This window comes from Acomys russatus, chromosome 4 (assembly GCF_903995435.1).
Source record: "Acomys russatus chromosome 4, mAcoRus1.1, whole genome shotgun sequence".
NCBI lineage: Eukaryota > Metazoa > Chordata > Mammalia > Rodentia > Muridae > Acomys > Acomys russatus.
The window spans coordinates 78,410,909-78,434,522 of NC_067140.1; the positions used below are offsets into that span (position 1 = coordinate 78,410,909).

Sequence of the window (23,614 nt, forward strand, 5' to 3'; positions counted from 1 at the left end):
CATTTCACTGAAAGAAAGTTCGAGTGAATATGATCAAAGTACATGGTCTGACATTCTCAAAGAATTAGTAAATAAACCTTTAAAAAAGTTACTTCATTGTGTAGATGAAAAGACAGTATCATTTAAGTGTGGAGAGGAGTAAAAAAAAAAAAGTATGACCTTGGCTATGTTTCTGAATCTACCTGTGTATTGGTAGTCTACCAAGTTTTGATCTTGAGAACTAATTTCCATTTGTCTAAAAAAGATGGCCCCAGGAGCTAGGGAGGAATTATTGTCTACTTTCTGCTGAAATTTTCTGACATCTAGGATGGAAAAATAATTTAACAGCTAAAAGTTCTTGTCTTTGCCCATGTCACATACCTGTATGATTTAACTCTCCTTGTTAATAACAGATTATTTGTTATTTCTTTTAGGCTCTTTGAAGGGTTTTACCCAAACATGGATATTAGACCAAATCACACGATTTATATAAACAATATGAATGACAAAATTAAAAAAGAAGGTATGTTCTCTTAAAATTACCTGTTCACAACTAAACTGCGTGTGTTTATCCGCGTCTTCAGAATGGGTCTCAGGGTCTCCTCTAGTTGTCTGTCTTGGTGCTCATCATGGTTTATCTTATTTGTACACAACTTGAAGGATTGTTAGTATAAGAATATGCAGGATTGAAGTGCTTTGAATTGTTTTTACTCATAAATGCTTTCCAATAACTATTTAGATTGGGTAGCAAATGGGAACAGTGTGGTGTGTTTTTGTCAAGTCACTATAAATAAATGAATGGTAGACGTGGTCATTGTATTGTTATTTTATGAACTTAATCATAGCTTCATTCACAAAATGTTTTCCTTCTTATTTGTACAGAATTGAAGAGATCCCTGTATGCCCTATTTTCCCAGTTTGGACATGTGGTAGATATCGTGGCTTTGAAGACCATGAAAATGAGGGGGCAGGCTTTTGTCATATTTAAGGAATTGGGCTCGTCCACAAATGCTTTGAGACAGTTGCAAGGATTTCCATTTTATGGTAAACCTATGGTGAGCTAATCCTATTATTTCTGCTTTAATCACTATTATTGAGTGGCACAGTCAGTTTTACTAGGATGTTGCTTTCTTATTTTGTTTATTTAGAGATTTCTTTTTTATTAATATAGGTATTTTGTTCTGAGAGTCTCTGGTAGCTTAGGCTTGTTGTGTAGCCAGTGCTAATTCTCCAGAGTCTATCCCCTAAGTGCTGAGATGGTAGGTTGTACTACCACATAGGTGTTTACAGGCATTTTTAAATAAAAATACACAATTAGAGCTGAATTAACTATTATTTATCTAGTTAAAATGAACAAAATTAAATATGTTAAAACTTATATCACTGAAAACTAAGATGGCAACACAGACAAGATTCTCAAAGATATTATAAGTTAAGGTAGGCATAGTCGTACATGCATGAATTCTTAGCTCTTGGGAGTGGAGGCAGGAGGGTCAGGAGTTCAAGGATAACCCCTGGATTCATGGGACTCCTCTCAAAGAATCCAGTGGGAGGGGCTGGTGCAGAGGGCTGAGGCCCCTGTGTGTAAGTCTTAGTATAGAGGATTGAGAAGTGTTGAGCAAACGTCTTAAGTGTGCGTACATACACTGTACCTACAGTATGGATTCATACTGCCTTTCTGCTGGGATTGGAAAGTCATGGGAGAGCCAAGCCTGTGCATTAGAGGATCTGAGTCCTCATTCTGGATCTATCATTAGCAGATTCTATACCCCAGTTCACTTCTACCATCACTTAAAATATAAGCAAGTTGAATCTCTGGTTTAATCTTGAGATCAGCAGAAACTAAAAGATTACATATTTCAGGCTTTTGGACCACATAAGGTTTCTGATACTATTGTTTCACTTGTGTGTTTTCAACCTATTAAAACTGTGTGAAGTAATTGTTAATTCATAGGCTCTACAAAAACAGGTCTTGGTTTGAATTTGGCCTAAGGCTGTAGTACATGCCTAGCCCCTGCCTGTCACGGAGAAGGACTGGGCATGAGGCTGGCTAATCTTGTTAACTTAGGGTGTAGTCCTATAGCCACTGGCACTGAGTCTTGCACCCAGGGCCTTATGCCCCTGCACCAACCCCTCCAGCTTCATTCTTTGAGACCCATGAATCCAGGGGTTATCCTTGAACTCCCGACCCTCCAGCCTCCACACCCAGGAGTTCAGAATCCATGCGTCTATCACTATGCCTACCTCAACTTCTAATACCTTTAAGAATCTTGTTTGTGTTGCCATCTTAGTTTTCAGTGATAAAGATCATAACATACTTTAGTGCTTGGATGCTAATCACATCTAGGATTGTCATGTTTCTTATGTGCTAGGAGGGAACATGCTTTCTAATGTGACCAGGTAGTAGGGTTGTAGACCTCACCTGCCGGGGGCTCCTGTGTTGTAGCTCTTCTCTTACATAGCAAGAAAAGCAGTGAAAGCCGTGTGTGCACAAGTGAATGCGTGTGGGTGTCCTCTACTACACCGTTCCCGGGTTTCAGTAAGTTGAAGTGTTACTTACTATGCAGAATTTACATAATCTAGACCTCATGTGCTTGCAGCATCAGGCTTTCTAGGCAGCTTGGCTGGATTGAAGTGGCAAGTTGGTATGTGTCTGCTTAACTGGATAAAGGAAGGAAGAAATATTTGCTGAGTTTGGCAGTAGCCTCATCTTGCCGACTCATTTAAAATGGGCGAAAACTTGCCATTGGTCTAGGTTTACACTGAAGGTATTTGGAAGTCTGTCTCTGACTGCCCCAAGGAAGGTTAGCAGGAGCAGCCAGATCTCCAGCATCTGGACAGGATGAATAAGATCCTTTGAGCTGCCTTGCTTATATTTGAGCGCTTTTAAGTTAGATCAGAAGTGAGCAGAATTTGTTTCAACTTCTAACTTGGAATAAAATGACCTCAGTAAAGTAGAACTACTGTCTGAAGGCCTCTGTCATGAGCCTTTTGGAATAAATGTAAATCTTGTTCTTTGCTGTCTTTAAGAGATGACTTATATTTTATTTTTTATGGGTATTTGGACCAGGGTTTCTTTGTAATGGCACTTTGGGGTCTTTACTACTCACCAGGGTGTCTGGCAGAATCCCTGTTCTCTACGTACTAAAAGCTGAAAGCATCTCAGCTAGCAGTGTCTGTCAGTAGTGACAAGTGTCCTGGGCAGGCACATTATATCCTAGTAAGAGCTACTGTTGAGATCAGATGCTTTCTTAGATGACTGTGCCACCATAAAGGCAGACAGATCAGGTATCCAAGATCTGTTCAGGTCAGGGCCAATTGAAGACCTAAGAGAACTGAATTCTTCTAAGTGGTCTTGTGTATTGGACCATGATGGCGAGGTTAGCAGAGCTGGTTGGTGTCTGCTTCAGTAGAATAGTCTACACTGGCCAGGCCCAGCCTAGGCTTCAGAGCGGGGCTTGCTGTCCTGTTTTCCCTGGTGTAGTCTTGACTAGCTGAAGGAGGGGAAAGAATCCCTGAGGGTTTTCAGAGATCCTTGTCTTCTAACTCACACCTCATCAAAACGCTCCCTCTCCTCTCCAGACCAAGAGGAGATCCTTGGGCTAGGAATACTTTGTAGGATTCTTGTGTTTTGATGTCATCAGAGAAATGTTGACTCTGAGCGCTAGAGATGCTTTTGTCTGAATTGAAATTGCAGCTTGCAGGGAGTTACACCCTAGGTAACTGTACAGAATATTGGCAGAAATATTTGGCCATTGATTTCATCAGTGATAAACTTATCTATATGGCAAACTTAGACTGTGTAAGGTCCCACTCCTCAAAGCTGGTCACCATTCCCTTTGTGCTTGCTAAAAGCATAAAATCTAACGTCTTACCTAGACCTACTGTGTCAAAATCTACATGTTTATAGGCTCTGGCTATTGGATTGGACAGTGTTTTTGACTGCCTGCTGCTCTCAGCTGCCTTCCATCTTGCTGGCTTTGTCTGGAATAGGCACACCAAGGCCAGACATAGCAGCTGGTGTCTCCTTTTCTGTTTCCTCTCAAGCCACTTTAACATTTAAGTTATTGATTTTTTTTTTTAAAGATAGAATCAAAGAGAAATCATTTACAGATGAGTCTTTTAGTCACTGTAAATAACAAATACCATGATACATTTCACAACTTATTGACATATGTTGGGCTTTTGTGAGTCATTGTTAAGGTTTTGTAGTTATTAAATCAGAAGAAGCAGTAATGAAGTCTGTCTAGTTGCTTTCTGTTGTTTTTATGATCATGCTGGGAACTGAACTTGGGACGTCATATGTGACAGGTGACCACTCTTCTCCTTGGCTATCTCTTTACCTTTTATTTTGAAACATTCTAAGTTTTTCAGACTAGCCTTGAAATTGCTCTGTAGCCCAGGCAGGCTTCGGATGTGTGATAGTCTTGGTTTGGCCTCCTGAGTGGCTAAAGTTACAGGTCTGAGCCACCCAGCCCAACTTCGTTTGTCCTTTAGTAAAGGCAGTTGAGTGTAGTTTGCTTTATTGTGAATCACAGGCCGCTACTTATTTCCACTAATTTATTTCGATGATTTCTTTAGACATGTGTTTAAAATTAGTTTGCAGTGTATTCATGTACTGGGATTTAAAAGGCTGACAACTATTGTAAACAACCTACCATAAAGTGAAGTAATTTGTTTTCCTATAATTAAAACAGAGAATTCAGTATGCAAAAACAGATTCCGATATAATATCTAAAATGCGTGGCACTTTTGCTGACAAGGAAAAGAAAAAGGAAAAGAAGAAAGCTAAAACCATGGAACAGGCTGCAGCAGCTGCAAACAAAAAGCCTGGTCAGGTGAGACAACAAAGTTCACAGATCTTGTGTGTGTGTGTGTCTGTGTGTGTGTGTGTGTGTGTGTGTGTGTGTACACATGAGACATGGTCCTTGGGGAGTGTGTTACACATGGGTATGTTTAAAGGTGAAGCTGGAATAACTAAACTCTAAAATTCTAGTGTTTATCTACACAACAATTTATAATATCAGCCTTTGCACATGGAGGTTTTTAGTAAACAGTGTTATTCTGATTCACTTATCATCTTTTTTGGACTATAAGACACACCCAGTTTTTAGAGCAGTAAAACAAGAAAAATGGTAAATACAGCAGTCAGACCATAAGGTGCACCCTAATTCTCCCCCGCCCCCACTTTTGGGGAGAAAATGTGCGTCTTTGGTCCAAAAAATATGGTACTGTTTAAGACATCTTTCTATAAGACATAGCTATTGGCATTTTTCTTAAATTTGGTCTATAAATTGTACATAATCTCATCATCATGAATTTCCTACTCAGAGGTTCTTTAAAGAATTCAAGAGACAGCATTTGAAATCTCTAATAAAAGTGAAATTATCAAAAAAGAAATGTAGTTAGTTCTGGGTTTAAAATGATTTAAATCAATTTGACTCAGTAGAATGCTTACATGGAGTTGTTTTAAAAAGCAGGACCTAAGACTGTTCCTTTCCCTCACTTTTTAAGTTATTTATTTATTTAACTTTATGTATTTATTTATTTGTTTATTTATTTATTTAATGAGACAGGTCTCAGCTCAGCAGCCTAGATGGAGTCTGTCATCACACGAGTGGTGGCCCTTTTGGCTCAGCCTCACAGCACACTTGGTCTCCCCATCATTTAAAGTTTAAATAATTTAGGGCATGGTAGTACATGCCTTTAATCCTAGTTCTCAGGAGGAGAGACAGGTGGTCTGGTCTACAAAGCTAGTTCCAGGATAGCTGAGCTACATAGTAAGAACTGCTTCAAAACAAAACAAAACAAAAAAAATTCAAATGTTAAGTTTTACGATGTAGTCTATAGAGTTGAGAGATAGACATTTCAGAAATAACTGACAAACTAAGTAAATTGTTAGGATGTAGGATTTTAAAGTAAAATGGAATAAAGTATCTTACAGTTTGTTTTATGTTGTGTTTATATTATAAATAACAGTTGCTTTTTACCAGAGCTAAAATTTAACCATTTCTTAATCTCAATTTCCTTTTGGTAGGGAACACCAAATTCAGCTAATGCTCAAGGAAACGCAGCACCAAACCCTCAGGTAATATATTCCTTCATAGGGTGCGTTAAGATCATAAAAATTACAGCAACGTAAAATAGTATGCATGTCTGCAAAAGCAAGTAATTCCACTTGCAAGGCATAAAAGAAATTCACTCTTCAAAACATTTAAGTTTCCCTAAGACAAGAACACAAAACCTGCCCTGATTCCTTGTTTGCTGTGAATTGGTGACAAGATCAAAACGGCAGAGTGTGGGGCTGAGAGAAGGCCTTTGTGGGCACAGGGCACAAGTCAAGATGTCACAGATGTGTGGTCAGAGTGCTTTGGGAGGGATGCTTCCACCCTGGGGGCTGATGCACTGTCACGTTGGCAGCAGGATTTGCAGTTAGCGTTGCTTCCACTTCCCCAGTGCAATCTCATTTTCTAGGTTTCCTGCTTTGAGTATAGTCTAAATTACAGGACTGGCAAGAAAGGTGTAGTATTAGAGTTAGGTGCTTTTGATTTTCTTCTCCTTTGTTGTTGGGGATTGAACCCTGGGCCTGCTCTGTGCTAGGCAAGGGCTGTGTCAGCTGCCCGGCCCCCCTCACATGCACTGAGACGGTCCTGATGCAATCCTCCTTTCTCAGCCTCCCCAGTGCTGAGATACCTGACCCTTTGCTTTTTTTTTTTTTTTTTTTTGTGATCTTTTTTTCTATTCTTTTAACTCTTTCAGAACTTGTAGTCAGTTTACAACTGGTTATTTTGTCCACCTAATCCTCTGTCCTGAGTTGTTCACTAATTGCTTTCTACACTGTATTTTCTGTCCATGATACTAGCAAGCAGACAGTACCTTATATATAAATCCTTTATCTACTCCCTGCTTTAGATAAGTAGATGGAGTATATGCCATTCACTGTGTGCATGTGTGCACTCGAACAGAGTGAATGTAGCAGTCTGTGGTTGTCAATAGAACCAGGGTTTGAATTCCGAACTTCCTCGTGTTCTGGCAGTGAGCAGTGACGCTCAGGAGTCAGGTGCTGGAGTGCTAGCTGAGTAGTCTGACCAGCTAAGGATGCCAATGCTGCTTCCTTTTCTAGTTTTTAGACTCTTCAATTCTGTACCACAGGTGACAGAATTCCCCAGTTACAACTGACCTATAGGCACTTCATCTATAAATACTGTCTTCACAGAATCACAGCCTTCCAGATGTGAGGTGTCCTAACTTGAATGTTGGCTTCTCCTGTCGTTAGGTTTCTGGCTGTATCTCTGGTGTCATTGTTTTCAGCTTTTGTTTTTGTGTGTTCAGGTTTCACAGGCCCATAAACGCTGCAATGTAGCTCTCTGAGAATGAGGTTTTCATGTTTCTTAGAACCGAATATCTCGCAGCGCAGTTTATATCCACAAGCTGACTTTGCCTTTTGCTTTCACCAGGTCCCTGATTACCCTCCAAACTATATCCTCTTCCTGAATAACTTACCAGAAGAGACGAACGAGATGATGCTGTCCATGCTGTTCAATCAGTAAGTCCTTTGCTTTTTCACTAAGCAGCTGTGTTTGTCGGAGTCTCCAGCAGGACAGATGGCACTGCCATACACCGAGCTCACTGTCACCCACAGCAGGACAGATGGCACTGCCATACACCGAGCTCACTGTCACCCACAGCAGGACAGATGGCACTGCCATACACCGAGCTCACTGTCACCCACAGCAGGACAGATGGCACTGCCATACACCGAGCTCACTGTCACCCACAGCAGGACAGATGGCACTGCCATACACCGAGCTCACTGTCACCCACAGCAGGACAGATGGCACTGCCATACGCCGAACTCACTGTCACCCACAGCAGCAGTTCCCTGCAGGGTCATTGATTTAGTCTGAGATTAATCATGGATTGAAGCTGGTCTCCCTGCTTAGCAAATAAGGAGTTGTATTTCCTCTGTGAGAGTTATTCTAATAGATGGGTAAAACAGGAAACTAACCTTTGACAGAAGTGGAATTAGCGTGAACTCTTGCTGCCCTTTCATGGTAAAATTGTATGTCCAGTGCCTCCATCCTATTTGGGATTCTTGGTTGGATGTGATTAGTTTTCCTAGACCAATAGCAGGAAGTGACTCAGTTTATGTATACATTTGCCTGCATTTTTTGCTTTTGTTTTTTTCTAGATTCCCTGGTTTCAAGGAAGTTCGCTTGGTACCCGGGAGACATGACATTGCATTTGTAGAATTTGAAAATGATGGGCAGGCTGGAGCGGCCAGAGATGCTCTACAAGGGTTTAAGATAACACCATCCCATGCCATGAAGATTACCTATGCCAAGAAATAACACTTGGAATGCCAGTTTTGAAGGACTTGGTGTTATTTATAGTGTTTGTTTTGATCTCATTCTGTCAAGTCATTTTAACTGGTTGGAAGTGAGACTGAAGTTTGCAAGAGAAAGGCACCTAAGTTTTTTTTGTTTTGTTTTAGTTTTGGTGAACTATGAACAAAAAAGCCTTAATTTTGTACAATAAACATGTATTTGTATTCTGTGTACTTAGCATTGTTTGCTAGTCTTTTGTCCTACCATCAAACACTTATTTCAGTATAGAGCACATCTGAAAGTATGTAAAACTCCATAGAGGAGGGTTTTGTTATTTTGGAGTAGCAAATGATACAGATACTAATGAAACCATCTTTAGAAATTGACTGCTTTTCAAATACAGCGCACAATGAAAGATTTTTGATATTCTTGTTTTAGCATTTCCTTAAAACTCCTCTAGAACTTAGAATTTATCTTGTGTGCCTACAAAAAGATCATTTTTAGATTTAGGTAGAGACTTTATTACTCATAAATGTATTAAGAGGGGATAAGCAAAAAATTGTTCCTAAGGAGGCTGGAGAGATGGCTCAATGGTTAAGGACACCAGCTGCTCTTCCAGAGGTCATGAGTTCAATTCCCAGCAACCACATGGTTGGCTCACAACCATCTACAATGTGATCTAATGCCCTCTTCTGGACTGCAGCTGTACATGCAGGCAGAGCACTGTATACATAATAAGTAAATCTTTAAAAAAAAAAAAAAAAAAAAAAAAGAATTGTTCCTAAAACTGCCATATCAAAGACTTATTTTTTCCAAATGAAAGTAAAGTTTATCCGAATAGCAGAACTGTTAAGACAGATAAGTGGTTGTGTACGGCTGAAGTGTGTGGGATAAGGGAATGTTGTAAACCAACTGTGTCGTAACATGATTGTGTGCAGTGGCCCAAATTCAGCAGATCCATCAATAAAACAGGCAAATTTTACTGTGAGCTTTATTTTGTGTTGAATGCAGCAATTTGTAACACCCTTGGACAGGCGTTTGGGGATTAGGAACAAAACGCTTGTGAACATAAAGGTAGATGTTCACATGTGTCAGGTTTTGAACAAAAGAATGACATCTAATTTTAATAGTTTCCATTTTACATAAAAGTTGCAGAAATAGTACATAGAACTAATAGTGCTTTCAGACAACCCAGTAAAAGCAGTTCTGAATCTATGGAGAGTGTGCTCCTCTGTTTCCTGTTACCTTGAGGCTTTTTTGTATATTTTCCCTCTTTAATATTATGAGTCTGTGATGACAGATGTTACATTCAGGCAGGATTAGACTAAACAGATGCTCAGAAAAAAAGCTATCTTAGTATAAGCAATTGAAAAATGAGGACAAGAAAAAATGCAGACCCATACTTTTGATATATAGTCGATGTTATTACATCTTAAGAAACAATATTCTGCCCTCTTTCTGCTCTGAAGAACCGAGAGAGAGAGCAGATGGTTATGTTTCCTGGAGGACAGGAGTGAAGAGAGACTGCATGGCTCAGGATGGCCAGGAGACTCACTGTTGGGTTCAGTAATAGCAGGCTGGACCCAGAGATTTGTTACCAGTTTTGTTAACAGTTTTTGTTTTTGTTTTGTTTTGCTGGTGAGCTAGCTAGCTACAAGTAACCAATGAACCTGTGAACCCGTGGATCTGAACATCACAGGATCACTCACCAGTATCTATGGTCTTGGTATAATGTTTGCATTTTCCTACAGATGCTTTTAGGCCCTTGGACTAAAGGAAGAAAAACAAGTAAAACAAAACCCACCCTACCATTCCACTTTCTAAGAAGGTTTCTAATTCACTCTCTCCTTGATGGGAAGCAGGAAAATGGTTGAAAACTCTTGTAATTTGACATTGATAAGAGGCAGTAGCAGTGGCTCATAGTTCCCCTGGATGACCTGTGGATAGGCTGGGCAGCAAAGGGCACTTTGGCCACTGTGGGCTTTTTATCATCTCTAATAAAGATACTGAATAAAAGAGTCTTGGGAATCAGGCCAGCTGTATACAGGACCCTCCCCGGAAAACAACACATACATACTCTAAAAACCCTTATACTCACACAAACCAAACACTAAGCCTCCATTGCACACATGTGCATGTACTCATATCTATGCCAAGCAAGAAAACTTTATTATGCTAGGTATATTTTGCATTACGCCTTAGAAAGTAATTCTACATAAAATTGCTTAATAATTTAAATTCTTGTCCCTCATAGTGGGTCTCTGAAGCCACATGGTCAGCCAAGTTGGAGAGGCAGGCTGACAGGGAGCTATAGTCAAGATACAGTAGGTGGGGGCAGGATTTCACCTCACCAGAGAAATGCCCATCCCAATCACCCTGTAAAAAGCAGCTAGATACTGTCTGTCTACCCTGGTAAGCGAGAAACTGTTTTGGACCAAAGCTGCTTGTTATTCAATGCTAGATTCCACATGCCTAAAGCAGAACTTGGCACACAGTATCTGCTCCTCACATCTTTACTAAACAGATGGAACTGTGTACTGAGGACTTCTAAATGTTTCTGAAAGGGTTTTTCAGTGTAAACAAATCTTAGCAATAGGGAGCTCAGGGAATACCAGAGTCATACCACACAACAAACCGCACACAAGAGATTTATTGGAAAGAAACAGAATGGCCACTGCCTCTGAGCAGGAACAGAGAGCAGCAGGCTAGCCTGAAAGGGTGGGATTTCTGGGGTTTGGAGCATGCACAGTGAGCTCATGAGGAAGTACCGCATGGCCATCAAGTATTGCTTGGCCATTAACCCTGAGTCATAGAGGGAAGGATTTCCAAGTCCCAGGTTCAGGTACAGGCCAAGGGCATGGTGATTTTCCACTGGCTTGTTACCTTACAGTTCCTCTTTCTATGGTCTAGACTAACTCAAGAGCAGTAAAGTGAGACTAATTAACTGTCTTAGTGAGGGTTTTACTACTGTGAAGACACACTATGACCACGGTGACTCTTATGAAGAAAAGCATTTAATTGGGGCTGGCTTACAGTTCAAAGATTTAGTCCACTATCATCACGGTGGGAAGCATGGTGGCCGGCAGGTGTTTTCATTGAAACCACCAGATCAACAAACCTCAAGTTTCACCCTCTTCTCTGTGGTCAATCATGGCATTTGCAGAGTAAAATAATTCTTAGAGGAAGTTACTACAGTTTTGATTTTGAAGAGCTCTAAAAAAAAAAAAAAAAAAAAAAAAAAAAAAAAGCCCTACATGTTTAATGTGTGCTCCCAAGATGGGTGCAATGGGGAGGGGGTAGAGCGCTTGAGAGGCGAGGCCTACTGTAGGGTATATATGTCACTGGGAGTGAACCAAAGGGGATTGCAGAGCCGCACTGGCTGTTTTTCCACACCTTCCTTCCATTTCCTAGCCATCAGATAAGTGGTGTTCTCTGCTACTGTCCTCATAAAGCCAAATCAATAGGCAGTGATCATGGACTGGAACCCAAAATAAATAAACTTTTCCTTATGAGTTGATTGTCTCAGGCATGTGTTATAGTGAGGGAAAGTTATACACTGGAATAAAGAAGGAATTGTGCTCATTTCCTCACTCACCTATCTCTTGCTTCCATGTTAGTAGGATCTGGTTGTGATGTTAACTAGTGTATTACATAATCCACCAGTGGCTTGGGCCAAACATGACTTCTAAGAAACCTATCATAAAAGTTTGGAATGGCTAAGAAACACTTAAAGAAATGCCCAACACCCCTAGTCATTAGGGAAATGCAAATCAAAATGACTCTGAGATTCCATCTTAGACCTAACAGAATGGCTAAGATCTAAAACTCAAGTGACAGCACATGCTGGCGAGGATGTGGAGAAAGGGGAACACTTCTCCATTGCTGGTGGGAGTGCAAACTTGTACAACCACTTTGGAAATCAATCTGGTGCTTCCTCAGGAAATTGGGAGTAGTTCTACCTCAAGACCCAGCTATACCACACTGGGCATAAACCTAAATGATGCCCCACCATATAACAAGGGCATTTGCTCAACTACGTTCATAGCAGTTTTATTCGTAATAGCCAGAATCTAGAAACAACCTAGATGCCCCTCAACCAAAGAATGGATAAAAAATGTGGTACATTTACACAATGGAATCTAATCAGCTATTAAAATCAAGGAAATCTTGTATTTTTTCAGGCAAATAGATGGAACTAGAAATGATCATTCTGAGTGAGATAACCCAGACCCAGAAAGACACATTTATCATATACTCACTTATAAGTAGATATTAGCCACATAATACAGGATAACCACACTACAAAATACACATAACTAAAGAAGATAAGTAACAAGGAGGATCCTAAAGAGGATGTTTAATAGACACAGAAAGCAGTTGAAGAGAAGGAACAGGACAGGAGCCTACCATAGATGTCCTCTGAAAGACTCCACCCAGCAGGGGATGGAAGCAGATGCTGAGACTCACAGCCAAACTTTGAGGTGGAGCACAGAGTGTCTTATGGAAGAGTTGGGGCATAGAAGAATCTGGAGGGGTCAGGAGCTCCACAAGGAGACCAATGGAGTCAACAAATCCGGATCAGGGGGATGAAGGGTGGGGTGCTGCCGAGACGGATGGACCAAGGACCACGCATGGTGAGGACCTAGATCCCCTGCTCAGATGTAAGAGATAGGCAGCACAGTTTCCTTGGGTCTCATAGCATGGGGAGTAGGGGCTACTTCTGATGCGGACTCTGGTGCCCACTCATTGATCACTTCTTCCTCCTGGCGGGACAGCCTTGCCAGGAAACAGAAGAAGAAGATACAGGCAGTCCAGATGATATTTGATAGGCTAAGGTTGGATGTTGGGGGAGAAAGGCTTCTCCTTTCTGAGGACTAGTGGGTAGAGGGAGTGAGGTGGGTACCGGTAGGTGACGAGTTACGGGCCTACAACGAGGATGTAAAGCGAACAAATTAAAAAGTTTTTTAAAGGAATAAAGTATAAAATACCAAGATGATAATAATCATAACTGGTATCTAGCCAATTTTGTTAAAAATGATTTCTTTATAGTATATAATTATATTTACATATACAAATAATAAAAATATATCATGTAAATACATTTACATATATTATGCAAATCTAGAATTCTATTAGTTTGACTTACTAAAAATAAAATTTATACTCAAGACATTTTTTCTTTTTAAAATGTATATGTGTATAGCATGGTATGTGTGTGTGTGTGTGTGTGTGTGTGTGTGTGTGTGTTTACACATGTGTAGATGTGTGTATGTGTTCCTTGGAAGACCTGAAGTTGATGGTGCGTGTGTTCCTCAATTTTTCTCCACTTTATTTACTGAGGTTCTTGCTGAAGCAGAGCTTGTTGATTCCAGTTACTCTAGCTGGCCAGCTTGCCTCAAGGATGCCTTGTGCCTGTCCCTGCAGGGCCACCAGGCCTGTTCAGTTTTTGTGTGAGTTCTGGCCTTTATTCCTCACACTTGCACAGTAAGTCCACTGAACCATTTCCCCAGCCCCCATTCTTACATCTTGAACAGATTCTACAATCAATACATGCTTGCTTATAAACTGAAAGACTAGGGGAATAAAACAGAAAATAAACAGTGGTTGGCCTTTCTACAGTTCCCTCAACAGTGTTTTGCTGGTGGACACCACAAGCCATGGCAGATGTAGCTTTAACCATGGTGCATCATTTGTATGGAACACAGACATGGAGTTTGACTTTCTCTCTCTGGAAAATGAAATGCTAAAAAGCCTCTGGGATCCAGGAGCACACATTATGAAGGGGGGGGGGCAGGGAGAGGAGTGGGGGGATGTGGCCCCTTCCTATTGGCTGGCTATTTACCCAGAGATTTGGCTTTGAAATAAAAGAACCACTGAAGTCAGGCAGAGAGTGCTAGTTGAAACAGCAGAGAAGGAAGATGGCAAGAGCCTTGATTCTTCTGCTCTGGGGCCTTGCGGCTCTGCGCACTGGGCATGGAGTATTTATGGATAAACTTTCTTCTAAGAAGTTGTGTGCAGATGAGGAGTGTGTCTGTAAGGCGTTGTTAACGGTTTGGTTTTCATTATCTTCCAATCATATCATTGAAAATATATCCGGCAGAAAGCCAGACTGCACTTTGTAGTGAATCTAAAATGTGCTTGTGTTCTCAGCGCTGTGTCTCGTGGTGTGTTGGGGTCGCGCATTCACTTGCCTAAGACTTTGTTGCAGCTTTGAATCTTCTGGCTTCCTCTCTCGCCTCGGTCTGAAACCTCCTTTCCTACTTCGCTTATATGCTTGGCCTTTTTACTTCTAGTCACATCCTTTTTTTTTCTTCCAGATACTATTTCCCTGGCTAGAGCGCAGGAAGATTACAGTGCCCCCGACTGTAGGTTCATCAATGTCAAGAAAGGGCAGCAGATCTACGTTTATTCCAAGCTGGTAAAGGAAAACGGAGCTGGAGAATTTTGGGCTGGCAGTGTAAGATGAGATTATATCTATATCTATCTATCTATCTATCTATCTATCTATCTATCTATCTATCTATCCATCTATCTATCTATCCATCTATCTATCTATATCTTGTGTTGCTCTTAACTTCTTCCTGGCTTTCCTATCCTCAAACTATTTATTGTCTAATAGTAGCTGTCATTTTCTGGCAGTGCATAAAAAAACTGAAGGAAAGTCAAACGATGTTTTGACCAGCAAAAACACATGCATGGAAGTTGAGTCCCCTTCAAAAAATATCTGAGAGGATTTGCCAAGGTTTGTGTGTCAGTGGTCAGTCTAAATGAGAATGCTCCTTTAGGAAAAATTAGCACCCTCTTTGATTCTGCAAGAGCTGCTTTCTTGAGCTAAAATGTACCCACAAACTAAGCAGAGGCCAGGGAGGGATGGAGCATGGGTGATGTCAACCAGAAGATACAGTCTATAACACTGAAGGATTCAAACAGGATGCACTCAGTGAATGTCGATTTAAGTTGTTAAGACATGGGGCGTATACATTCTTTAAAATGACTGCCTATTTGCTTTAATTTTTTTCACTGACCTTGATTTTTTTTTTTTTTTTTTTTTTTAGATCCTAGAAGGTTTCAGGCAAGTCATGAGATTACAGAAAGGGAAGCAATGTTAAAGTAGTCAGGCCAGGCAGCCCTGCCCCCAAAAGCACAGACTCAGAATTCCCCATGCTGCCAGGGAGTTTCTCTCTGGAATGCACATCAGAAGGGAAGCGCTGGCTCATGCGATTTTCATTACAAGGAAAGGAGTTTTTCAACACCCCAGACATCAGCTTTGTCCTGACGCTGCTGTTTTGGTCTCACAGGTTTATGGTGACCACAAGGATGAGATGGGAATTGTGGGTTATTTCCCCAGCAAGTTAGTTAAGGAGCAACAAGTATACCAGGAGGCCACCAAGGAAATCCCAACCACGGTAAGCCTCTTAGAGGTGGCTGGGGGACAACTCAGATCGTGGAGTAATGTAGACTTGTTCTAAAGAAAAGAAAAGAAAAGAAAAGAAAAGAAAAGAAAAGAAAAGAAAAGAAAAGGCTATGTTCTCCCACTTACAGCATATGCTGCACAAAAGAGGCACCAACAGTGACTTTTATGAAATGGTGACATGACATGCATGGACATGTTGACTATGAGGTTAACACACGTTCTTCACACACTGTAATCACTTTATATGAGTTGATTCTTCTTTAAATGTTTAAACTATTGAAAACCATTTTACCTTTATCAGGAATATAACTGAGCAGTGAAATTGTATATTGAAGATGTACAACTTGATGTTTTGATGTATACATACACTCTAAGATGATTATCCCGTCCAGGCTGATTTATAATTCCCACCTGCCACCTCATATATTAAACACCCCCCCTCGTGTGTGTGTGTGTGTGTGTGTGTGTGTGTGTGTGTGTGTGTGTAGCAATGGAGACTAACAGCATGTTTGAAGTATACAACACGATACTCCTGTTTTAAATATAAGCTTTCCTGGAAGGCATCTGTGCCATAGAGACAGGAACTAAAAAAAATTACCAAGCTGTTCTTCCTGATGGTTTTATGAAAGGTAGATTTATTAATGAAAGGTAGATTGAAGAAAAAGAATTCCACTTGCTTTTGAGAAGATCAAAACTGTCTAGAAAATTCTTTGAGTCTTATCTTTATGGCAGAGAGACTCCACGTATGCACGAAATAAAATCCCAGTCTGCCCACTGCCCTCGGGCCCTGTAAACTGTGGCAGAGAAAAAAGAAAAATCATTTGTGAGACAGTTATTTTGAAGTGAGTTTCCCAAGCTGACTGCTTGGCTTCAATCATAGCCCAGCACCACAGACACGGCTCACTTGTCGTTCCTTCATGGCTCTGTGCTCGCTCCAGCTGTCAAGCAACTGTAACCCAGAGGTGTATGTTAAAGACCTTCGTTTCGAGTAGTATTTGACTTAAAGTGATAATTGTTTAAAATCCTTAGGTTTCCCACCTGGACTTATCATAAATCCAAATTTAAGTCTTATTTTTAAATTAAAAACCTACACCTGCTTTTTTGGAACACTCCCTGAAAGTTCAATCTCTTTTTGTTTTTTCTCTCTCTCCTCTTCAGGATATTGACTTTTTCTGTGAATAAGAAATTAATTAAACTGCAGATAAAATAAAAAACACCAATGATGAAGAAAAGAAGTGGAAGTAACAAAAAACTGTTTATCTGTACCTTTCTGGCTAAATTTGGTGGCAGGAGTTTGGATCTTGAAGGTTCTAACACGTGGAAACTGTCAACTTAGTTTTGTTTTCTGTTGCCCAGGTCTTCCCACAGGCAGCCACACCTGCTGTGTGACTTGTAGATGTCACTTATAATGAAAGACTTAATTTTCAGAGAGGAGAATCTTCATCTACAGTGATGCACATACAAGGTGTTCTATTTGTAGTTATTTCTAAGTGGCCATTTTTCCAGGTTCTGACTCTATGTATGTAAGCTTGGTGAGTTTTAGGTCTGACTTTTGGACTCTGGCCATTTGAAGTCTTAATACTATATTTGTCAGGATAGGCTGGTATTGTTACTATTTATATTTGATGCCCTTGGATATAAAGATGTTAAGTATAAACGAAAGCTTTTGGACTCATACGTATTTGGACTATGTCTCTGCATTTTTATATTTAAAATGTTTAACATGTTATTTCAGTAGAGGCAACATTACATTCTAAACTTCCAATTTATGTTTCCTCAAATTTAAATAAGTCTGTGTTTTTGCACTGTGGCTGGTGGTGCTAGGGTGGGGCAATCTTTGTAACAGTTTTCCTTTCACTCTGTTAACCTGTCTGGCTCTTTTTTGAACTTTGAGTTATCAAAAGAGGCAGCCAGGAACCAAGTCTGAAGACTTTTTCCTCTACTCTGTTTCTACTTTTGTTTCTTCTTTCCATGCACATTCCTCTGCCCAAGTGTAACAAATTAAGAGCTTTCCTTGGAATGTTACCAGGGAGCCAGGGGGCTGCTTTTATAAGTGAAAAACTGAAAGTCCTGATTTCTGTCACACCAAAGACCAGAGAACAGAAATGAGAACTGAGTCTTTATGCTGCTGTTCATTCAGAGAGCTGGAAATTTAGGAAGACAGAGCCAGGGTCCCCACGTCTGTCATCTTCTCCCCATCTACAGCTCTAGAGCAGTGAGCCCTTGTGAAGGTTAGTCTTGTCTCTCTGGTCTGGTGGCCAGCCTTACCTCGGAGAGTCCATACATCCCCACCCGTAATCATTTTTCTCTGTGTAGCGATGCTTCTGTACCCCAAGCCACTGAGCTTGCACAGAGGCATCACCTAGGTTATGTGGCCAGGTTAAAGGCCAGCTCAGAACAAACAAAGTGTTAGTATTGTGTGCTGGGCTAGTTACAGGGTGGATATGCACATCCTATCTGTAAGAAGTGGAAATGCATATTTGTAATATATGACTGTGCCCCTTCATTGCTGGTGGGAATGCAAACTAGTACAGCCACTTTGGAAATCTATCTGGTGCTGTCTCAGAAAAATGGGAATAGGGCTTCCTCAAGACCCCAGCTATTCCACTCCTTGGAATATACCCAGAAGATGCTCCAGCACACAACAAGAACATTTGCTCAACCATGTTCATAGCAGCCTTATTCACAATAGCCAGAACATGGAAACAGCCTAAGTGTCCCTCAGTAGAAGAATGGACTAAGAAACTGTGGTACATTTTCACTATGGAATACCACTCAGCTATTAAAAACAAGGAATTCCCGAAATTTGTGGACAAATGGATTGAGCTAGAAATGATCATAATGAGTGAGTTAACCCAGAAGCAGAAAGACTCAAATGGTATATACTCACTTATATCTGTGTACTAGCCCAAGGGGCATGTCCCATGATAGCCTTCACTTACCAGGAAACTGGGACAGAGGGGAGGACATCCTATTGGGACTCTAGATGAGAGAAGCATGGGAGAATAGCAAAGTAGGATTCAGAAGGTCCTAGAAACCTGCAAGAAGAACATTATGATAGGCAGATTTGGGCCCAGGGGTCCCGCTCAAACTAAGGCACCAGCCAAGGACAATACAGGCAGTAAACTTTAAACCCCTACCCAGATCTAGCTAATGGACAGGACATTCTCCACAGTTGAGTGGAAAGTGGGGTATGACTTTCACATGTACTCTGGTGCCTCATATTTGACCACATCCCCTGGAGAGGGAGACCTGGTGGCACTCAGAGGAAGGATAGCAGGCTACCAAGAAGAGATTTGATACCATATGAGCATATAAAGGGGGAGGAAGTCCCCCTCAGTCACAGTCATAGGGGAGGGGAGTAAGGGGAAAATGGTAGGGAGGGAAGAATGGGAGGATACAAGGGATGGGATAACCATTGAGATGTAACAAGAATAAATTAATAAAAAAATAAATAAATAAAAATAAAAACAAAATTTAAACAGACCCAGAAGAAAATTCCTGGCCACTTCTGGGAGGAGTAAGGTCAGTAAGAGGAAGAAAAGAACCACACTTTCTGGGGCAGAGGTCTCCTGTCAGCAGCTGCAAAGGAGCAAGAAGCTCTTGTTGTTGTTGTTGTTTGTTTGTTTGTTTGTTTGTTTGTTATTCACGACAAGGTTTCTCTGCGTAACAGCTCTGGCTGTCCTGGACTCACTTTTTAGGCCAGGCTGGTCTTGAACTCACAGAGTGCTGGGATTACAGGCATGTGTCATCACGCCTGGCTTGAGCAGGGTGCTCTTTAGAGATCGAGAATGCCCGTCATGCCAAGACAAGTGGGCGAGGATTTGGGCTAGTCACTGAAAAAGAGACAGAATGTAGAGGAAGGAAAAAAATGTATGGTTTTGAATTAGAACTCAGGTAGCAGGCTTAGCAGTGAGCATCTATAAACAACTGCATGGAGAAAGGGACTTGTAGGGTGTATAGATCATTAAGGGAATACTTTTCCCTCCAAATGTCTTAATGTGTCTTCAGGCTTGAAAGTTTTTTTGAGTGGCAGTTTTCTGTACAGGTGATTGACAGGCCCATTTAGATTAATACTTAAGGGAGGATGCAATTGCATATTTTTGGTGTGTGTGTGTGTGTGTGTGTGTGTGTGAGAGAGAGAGAGAGAGAGAGAGAGAGAGAGAGAGAGAGAGAGAGAGAGGGAGACAGAGACAGAGAGACAAAGAAAGACAGAGAGAGAGAGAGAGACAGAGAAACAGAGAGAGAGAGAGGAAGAAGAAGGAGAAGGAGGAGGAGAAAAAGAAGAAGAAGAAGAAGAAGAAGAAGAAGAAGAAGAAGAAGAAGAAGAAGAAGAAGAAGAAGAAGAAGTGGTGGTAGTAGCAGCAGCAGCAGCACTGAAGGCCTCCTGATCTATAGCCCTAGTCCTGTTTTTGTAATCTTACAGTCTTTTGGGCAGTTGAGATGCCTATAGTCCAAGATGCAGTTTAGATATCCTTCTTTAGATAAAAGGCTGTGTAACTGGACCTTTGCACTCGTGAGTTCACAGTAGCTGTAGTTGCCTGGACAAGGCCCGCACAAGATCACGCCAGCCAATACTGCAGCATGGAGTCAAGGAGGAGCTATCCCTAACTGAGGAGAAATCGACAATTGATGGCTACTAGGTGGGGTAGAGTCAGTTTACTTTGTGGGTGTGGTCCCGGAAGGTTGACCCTGTTCTGGTGGATGACCACTCACCCATGAGGGTGTGGACAGCACTGATTGGAGTTAGTGGACTGTTTTAAGATGGAGAGAAGTCATGAAGTTGGAAGGAGATGTGGAAGCGTATCTGGGAGGAGTTAAGGGGGTGAATATGGCCAAAACATACTGTGTGAAATTCCCAGAGAAAAAATAAAATATTATATTAAAATTACATAAAGGTAGTTTAAAGAGAATTTTAAAAAACAACCACATTTTACCAGGAGGAAATGGCATTCCCTTTGTGAGCTGTACCTTAACACTAATTCCTTCACCCAAAAGTGGCACTTACTTCCTTTCTTGTGGTATTTTAAATTCTGAGGATCTCAACTGTGATATTTGCTCTTTCTTAAAATTAGAGGGTTACCAGTGAAAATGGGAAGTAGGGTTGAAAGTTGATTGTGAGTGCAAGACTTCAATGACTTCCAAGTCCACTGATGTCTGCCTTGCTACCTGACAAGGGGGTTTCCATAAGGCTTTCTATGTTTAACTATACATCATCATTGACCGTGTATAAGTAATGTAATTTTGATGTTCTCATGAATTTCTCTTTGTTTACTTATACTTTTAAAATGTTTATATTACCTTGCCAAAGGGGGGGGGGGACATTCCTAGTTTCTAAGTTCTTTCTTTGTTGCTTTGTTTTTTTCTTCTTTCTTTCTTTTTTCTTTTGTTCTACCCCCCCTCTCTCTCCCTCCCTCTCTCTATTCCTTCCTCTTCTTCATTCTTTCATCTTGACCTTTAGGTAGAAATAATGCTCACAACTTGGAGTGAGGATGCTCATCCAGTTTCCTGTGGTCTGGTTATCCTGTAAATATGAGTAAGAAATTAGAGAGAATTCTTAGGGCCTAGAGACTTGAGTCTTTTTCTGCTGTTACCACTGTGACTTTGGGTGAATACTATTTTACCAAATTTTTATGGGGCTCACGCAAGTAAGATCTTATCAAAACTAAATTAACTCGATGGTTTATTCTAGCTCACTTTATGTCTTGAAATGTTCTTTCTAGGGCTTGCATAAGTTTTAAGATAAATTTTCCACTTAGTTATTCTATAATTCCTCTCTTTTTATTTCCTTCCCCTTTCTATCCTTCCCTCTCCTTTGTTTGCTTTTGTTTTATTTTTACAAGATGTGGCTTTTCTGTGTAGCCCTGACTGGCCTTGAACTCAGAAATCCGTCTGCCTCTGCCTCCTGAGTGCTGGGATTTAAAGGCGTACACCGTCCTGTCCAGCTTCTAATTCCTCTTGATTGCTGGTCTCCTTGTCCAAGACGCCATCTTCCTTGGACATTTTTTGCACACTTAGTGTCAGGGTTTGGGCCTCACTCCCCAGGCTGGGGGCTTCTGCAGCAGAAGTCCTGCCTTGTGTCAGTAGGCTCTTATCTTCCAGGACTGACTTCATCCAGGAGTGGGGAAGTCCCTATTTGATTTAAACCTTCTAAGGGGTCCATCTATATGAGAATAAAGAGAGTTCACCATGCAGGGCATGACAATCCTCTCTGTCCTCTAATGGAAAATGCTTCCCCGGGAACTGGTCACTGACAGATCTCAGGGCCATGGAAAACCATCGGAATGGTTCTGCATGGGTTTCTGTGCACATATGAGAGGCAGATTATTGCACCTTCCCTTCGTCTTATTAATATTATAAAAACTAGCGGACATGCGTGATGATGCATGCCTCCCAAGCTTCCAACAATTTCAACATTCTTGATGCATTCCTCACCATCCTAACCTGTTTCTATACTGTAGTCCCTTATCCTTTAGAGAAAGAGTGGTGGCAGGAATTTGTGGGCTATGAATCATTTAGGACCCCCCTTCCTGTTGGGGGAATTCTTTCCTCACTAAGAGCAATGACATTTTGGCATCTTGAACAAGTTGTAAATTCTGTTGTGTAATAGTGGCAGGGACTTTGTTCCCATGAGCTGACAGCAATATAGCTGCCTGCACAACACCTGAAAAGACTGCACCAACTGTATGGCAACATGGAGTCACAAAGACCTTCCTCTAGGTGAAGAGCTACAGACAGTCAATGGCTGCTGATGGGGATCTCTCTCTCTCTCTCTCTCTCTCTCTCTCTCTCTCTCTCTCTCTCTCTCTCACACACACACACACACACACACACACAGTCAACATTAATTAGACGTGATTTGTTGTGTGTGTATATACATGTGTGTGTGTATATAATAAAAATCAATGTAGAAGAAGGGGTCATGAATTGTTTGGAGTGACGTGAAAGGAATTGGAAGAAGAATGGGGTGGAAAGGTTGCAAAATGTAATCCTCAAATTTAAAAAATGGTACTAAAATTGTCAATGAATGATATTCATTTATATGAATATCAATGATATAATATTCATAATAGAATTTAGGGCTGCTGTGATGGCTTAGTAGATTGTGACCATCATGATAGCAAGAGAGAACTGACTCCTTCATGTTGTCCTCTGACCTTTGCATGTGTCATTTGTGACTTGGCATGCAGGCATCCTACCCTTGCCCCTAACACCAGACAGAAGATAACTTGAGTGGAGGCAGAGGCCTATAATTCTACCTACTTTGGAGGATCCCAAAGTATAAGATCTGCTGGGGCTACCAGGCAAATTCAAGGCCAACCCAGACAACTCAGTGAGACCTTGTTTTCAAATACCAGATTCAAAAGATGCTCTGGCTCTAGCTTAGTGGTAGGAAGTTTGCCTTTCAAGTGTGGGTAGGACCTGGGCTCAATAAAATAAAATTATTTTAAAAATGTATTCTGACTTATGTCTCCAGCTTGTCACAGAGATGCCCCCATCCACCATTTCTCTTTTCTGTATAGGCCTTCTGTCCTCCTGGCCCTATTCTCCTCAGGTCAGGTCTCCACCTCCATATTTCTCTGTGCTCTCCCCCCTACCCTGTTCCTTCTCTTCAATCACTACCTCTATCTTTTCGATTTCCCCTTGTGAGTGATATTTCAGCCTCCTCCCTTGCATCCTCCTTGTTATTCCTCTTCTTTGGGCCTGTGCATTGTAGTATGTTTATCCTGTATTATATGGCTAAAATCCACTTATAAGTGAGTACATACCATGTGTGTCTTTCTGGGTGTGGGTTACCTCACTCAGGGCAATCCTTTCTAGTTCCATCTGTGACAAGCTGGAGACCTAAGGCAGGCCAGGCTCCTGGGATATGAGGGGAACTCTAGCAGAGACC

At 41.1% G+C, this 23,614-nt stretch overlaps 2 protein-coding genes across 2 annotated transcripts in view; both read left to right on the forward strand.

Moving 5' to 3' along the window:
- Nucleotides 1-8,949, forward strand: part of Snrpb2 (small nuclear ribonucleoprotein polypeptide B2) — a 10,438-nt gene extending 1,489 nt beyond the window's left edge. Inside the window, exons 2-7 of the mRNA XM_051144758.1 lie at nt 414-502; nt 862-1,034; nt 4,677-4,817; nt 6,017-6,067; nt 7,437-7,525; nt 8,171-8,949. Of these exons, the coding sequence (XP_051000715.1) occupies nt 439-502; nt 862-1,034; nt 4,677-4,817; nt 6,017-6,067; nt 7,437-7,525; nt 8,171-8,330 (678 nt within the window). The 5' untranslated portion in view covers nt 414-438 and the 3' untranslated portion in view covers nt 8,331-8,949. The remainder of the gene's footprint in view (nt 1-413; nt 503-861; nt 1,035-4,676; nt 4,818-6,016; nt 6,068-7,436; nt 7,526-8,170) is intronic.
- A 5,275-nt stretch (nt 8,950-14,224) lies between these two features.
- Otor (otoraplin) lies at nt 14,225-16,902 on the forward strand. The gene is made up of 4 exons (XM_051145065.1): nt 14,225-14,339; nt 14,624-14,763; nt 15,605-15,712; nt 16,879-16,902. The coding sequence occupies exons 1-4, from the start codon at nt 14,225-14,227 to the stop codon at nt 16,900-16,902; spliced, it is 387 nt and encodes a 128-aa protein (XP_051001022.1).
- Nucleotides 16,903-23,614: the final 6,712 nt, after the last annotated feature.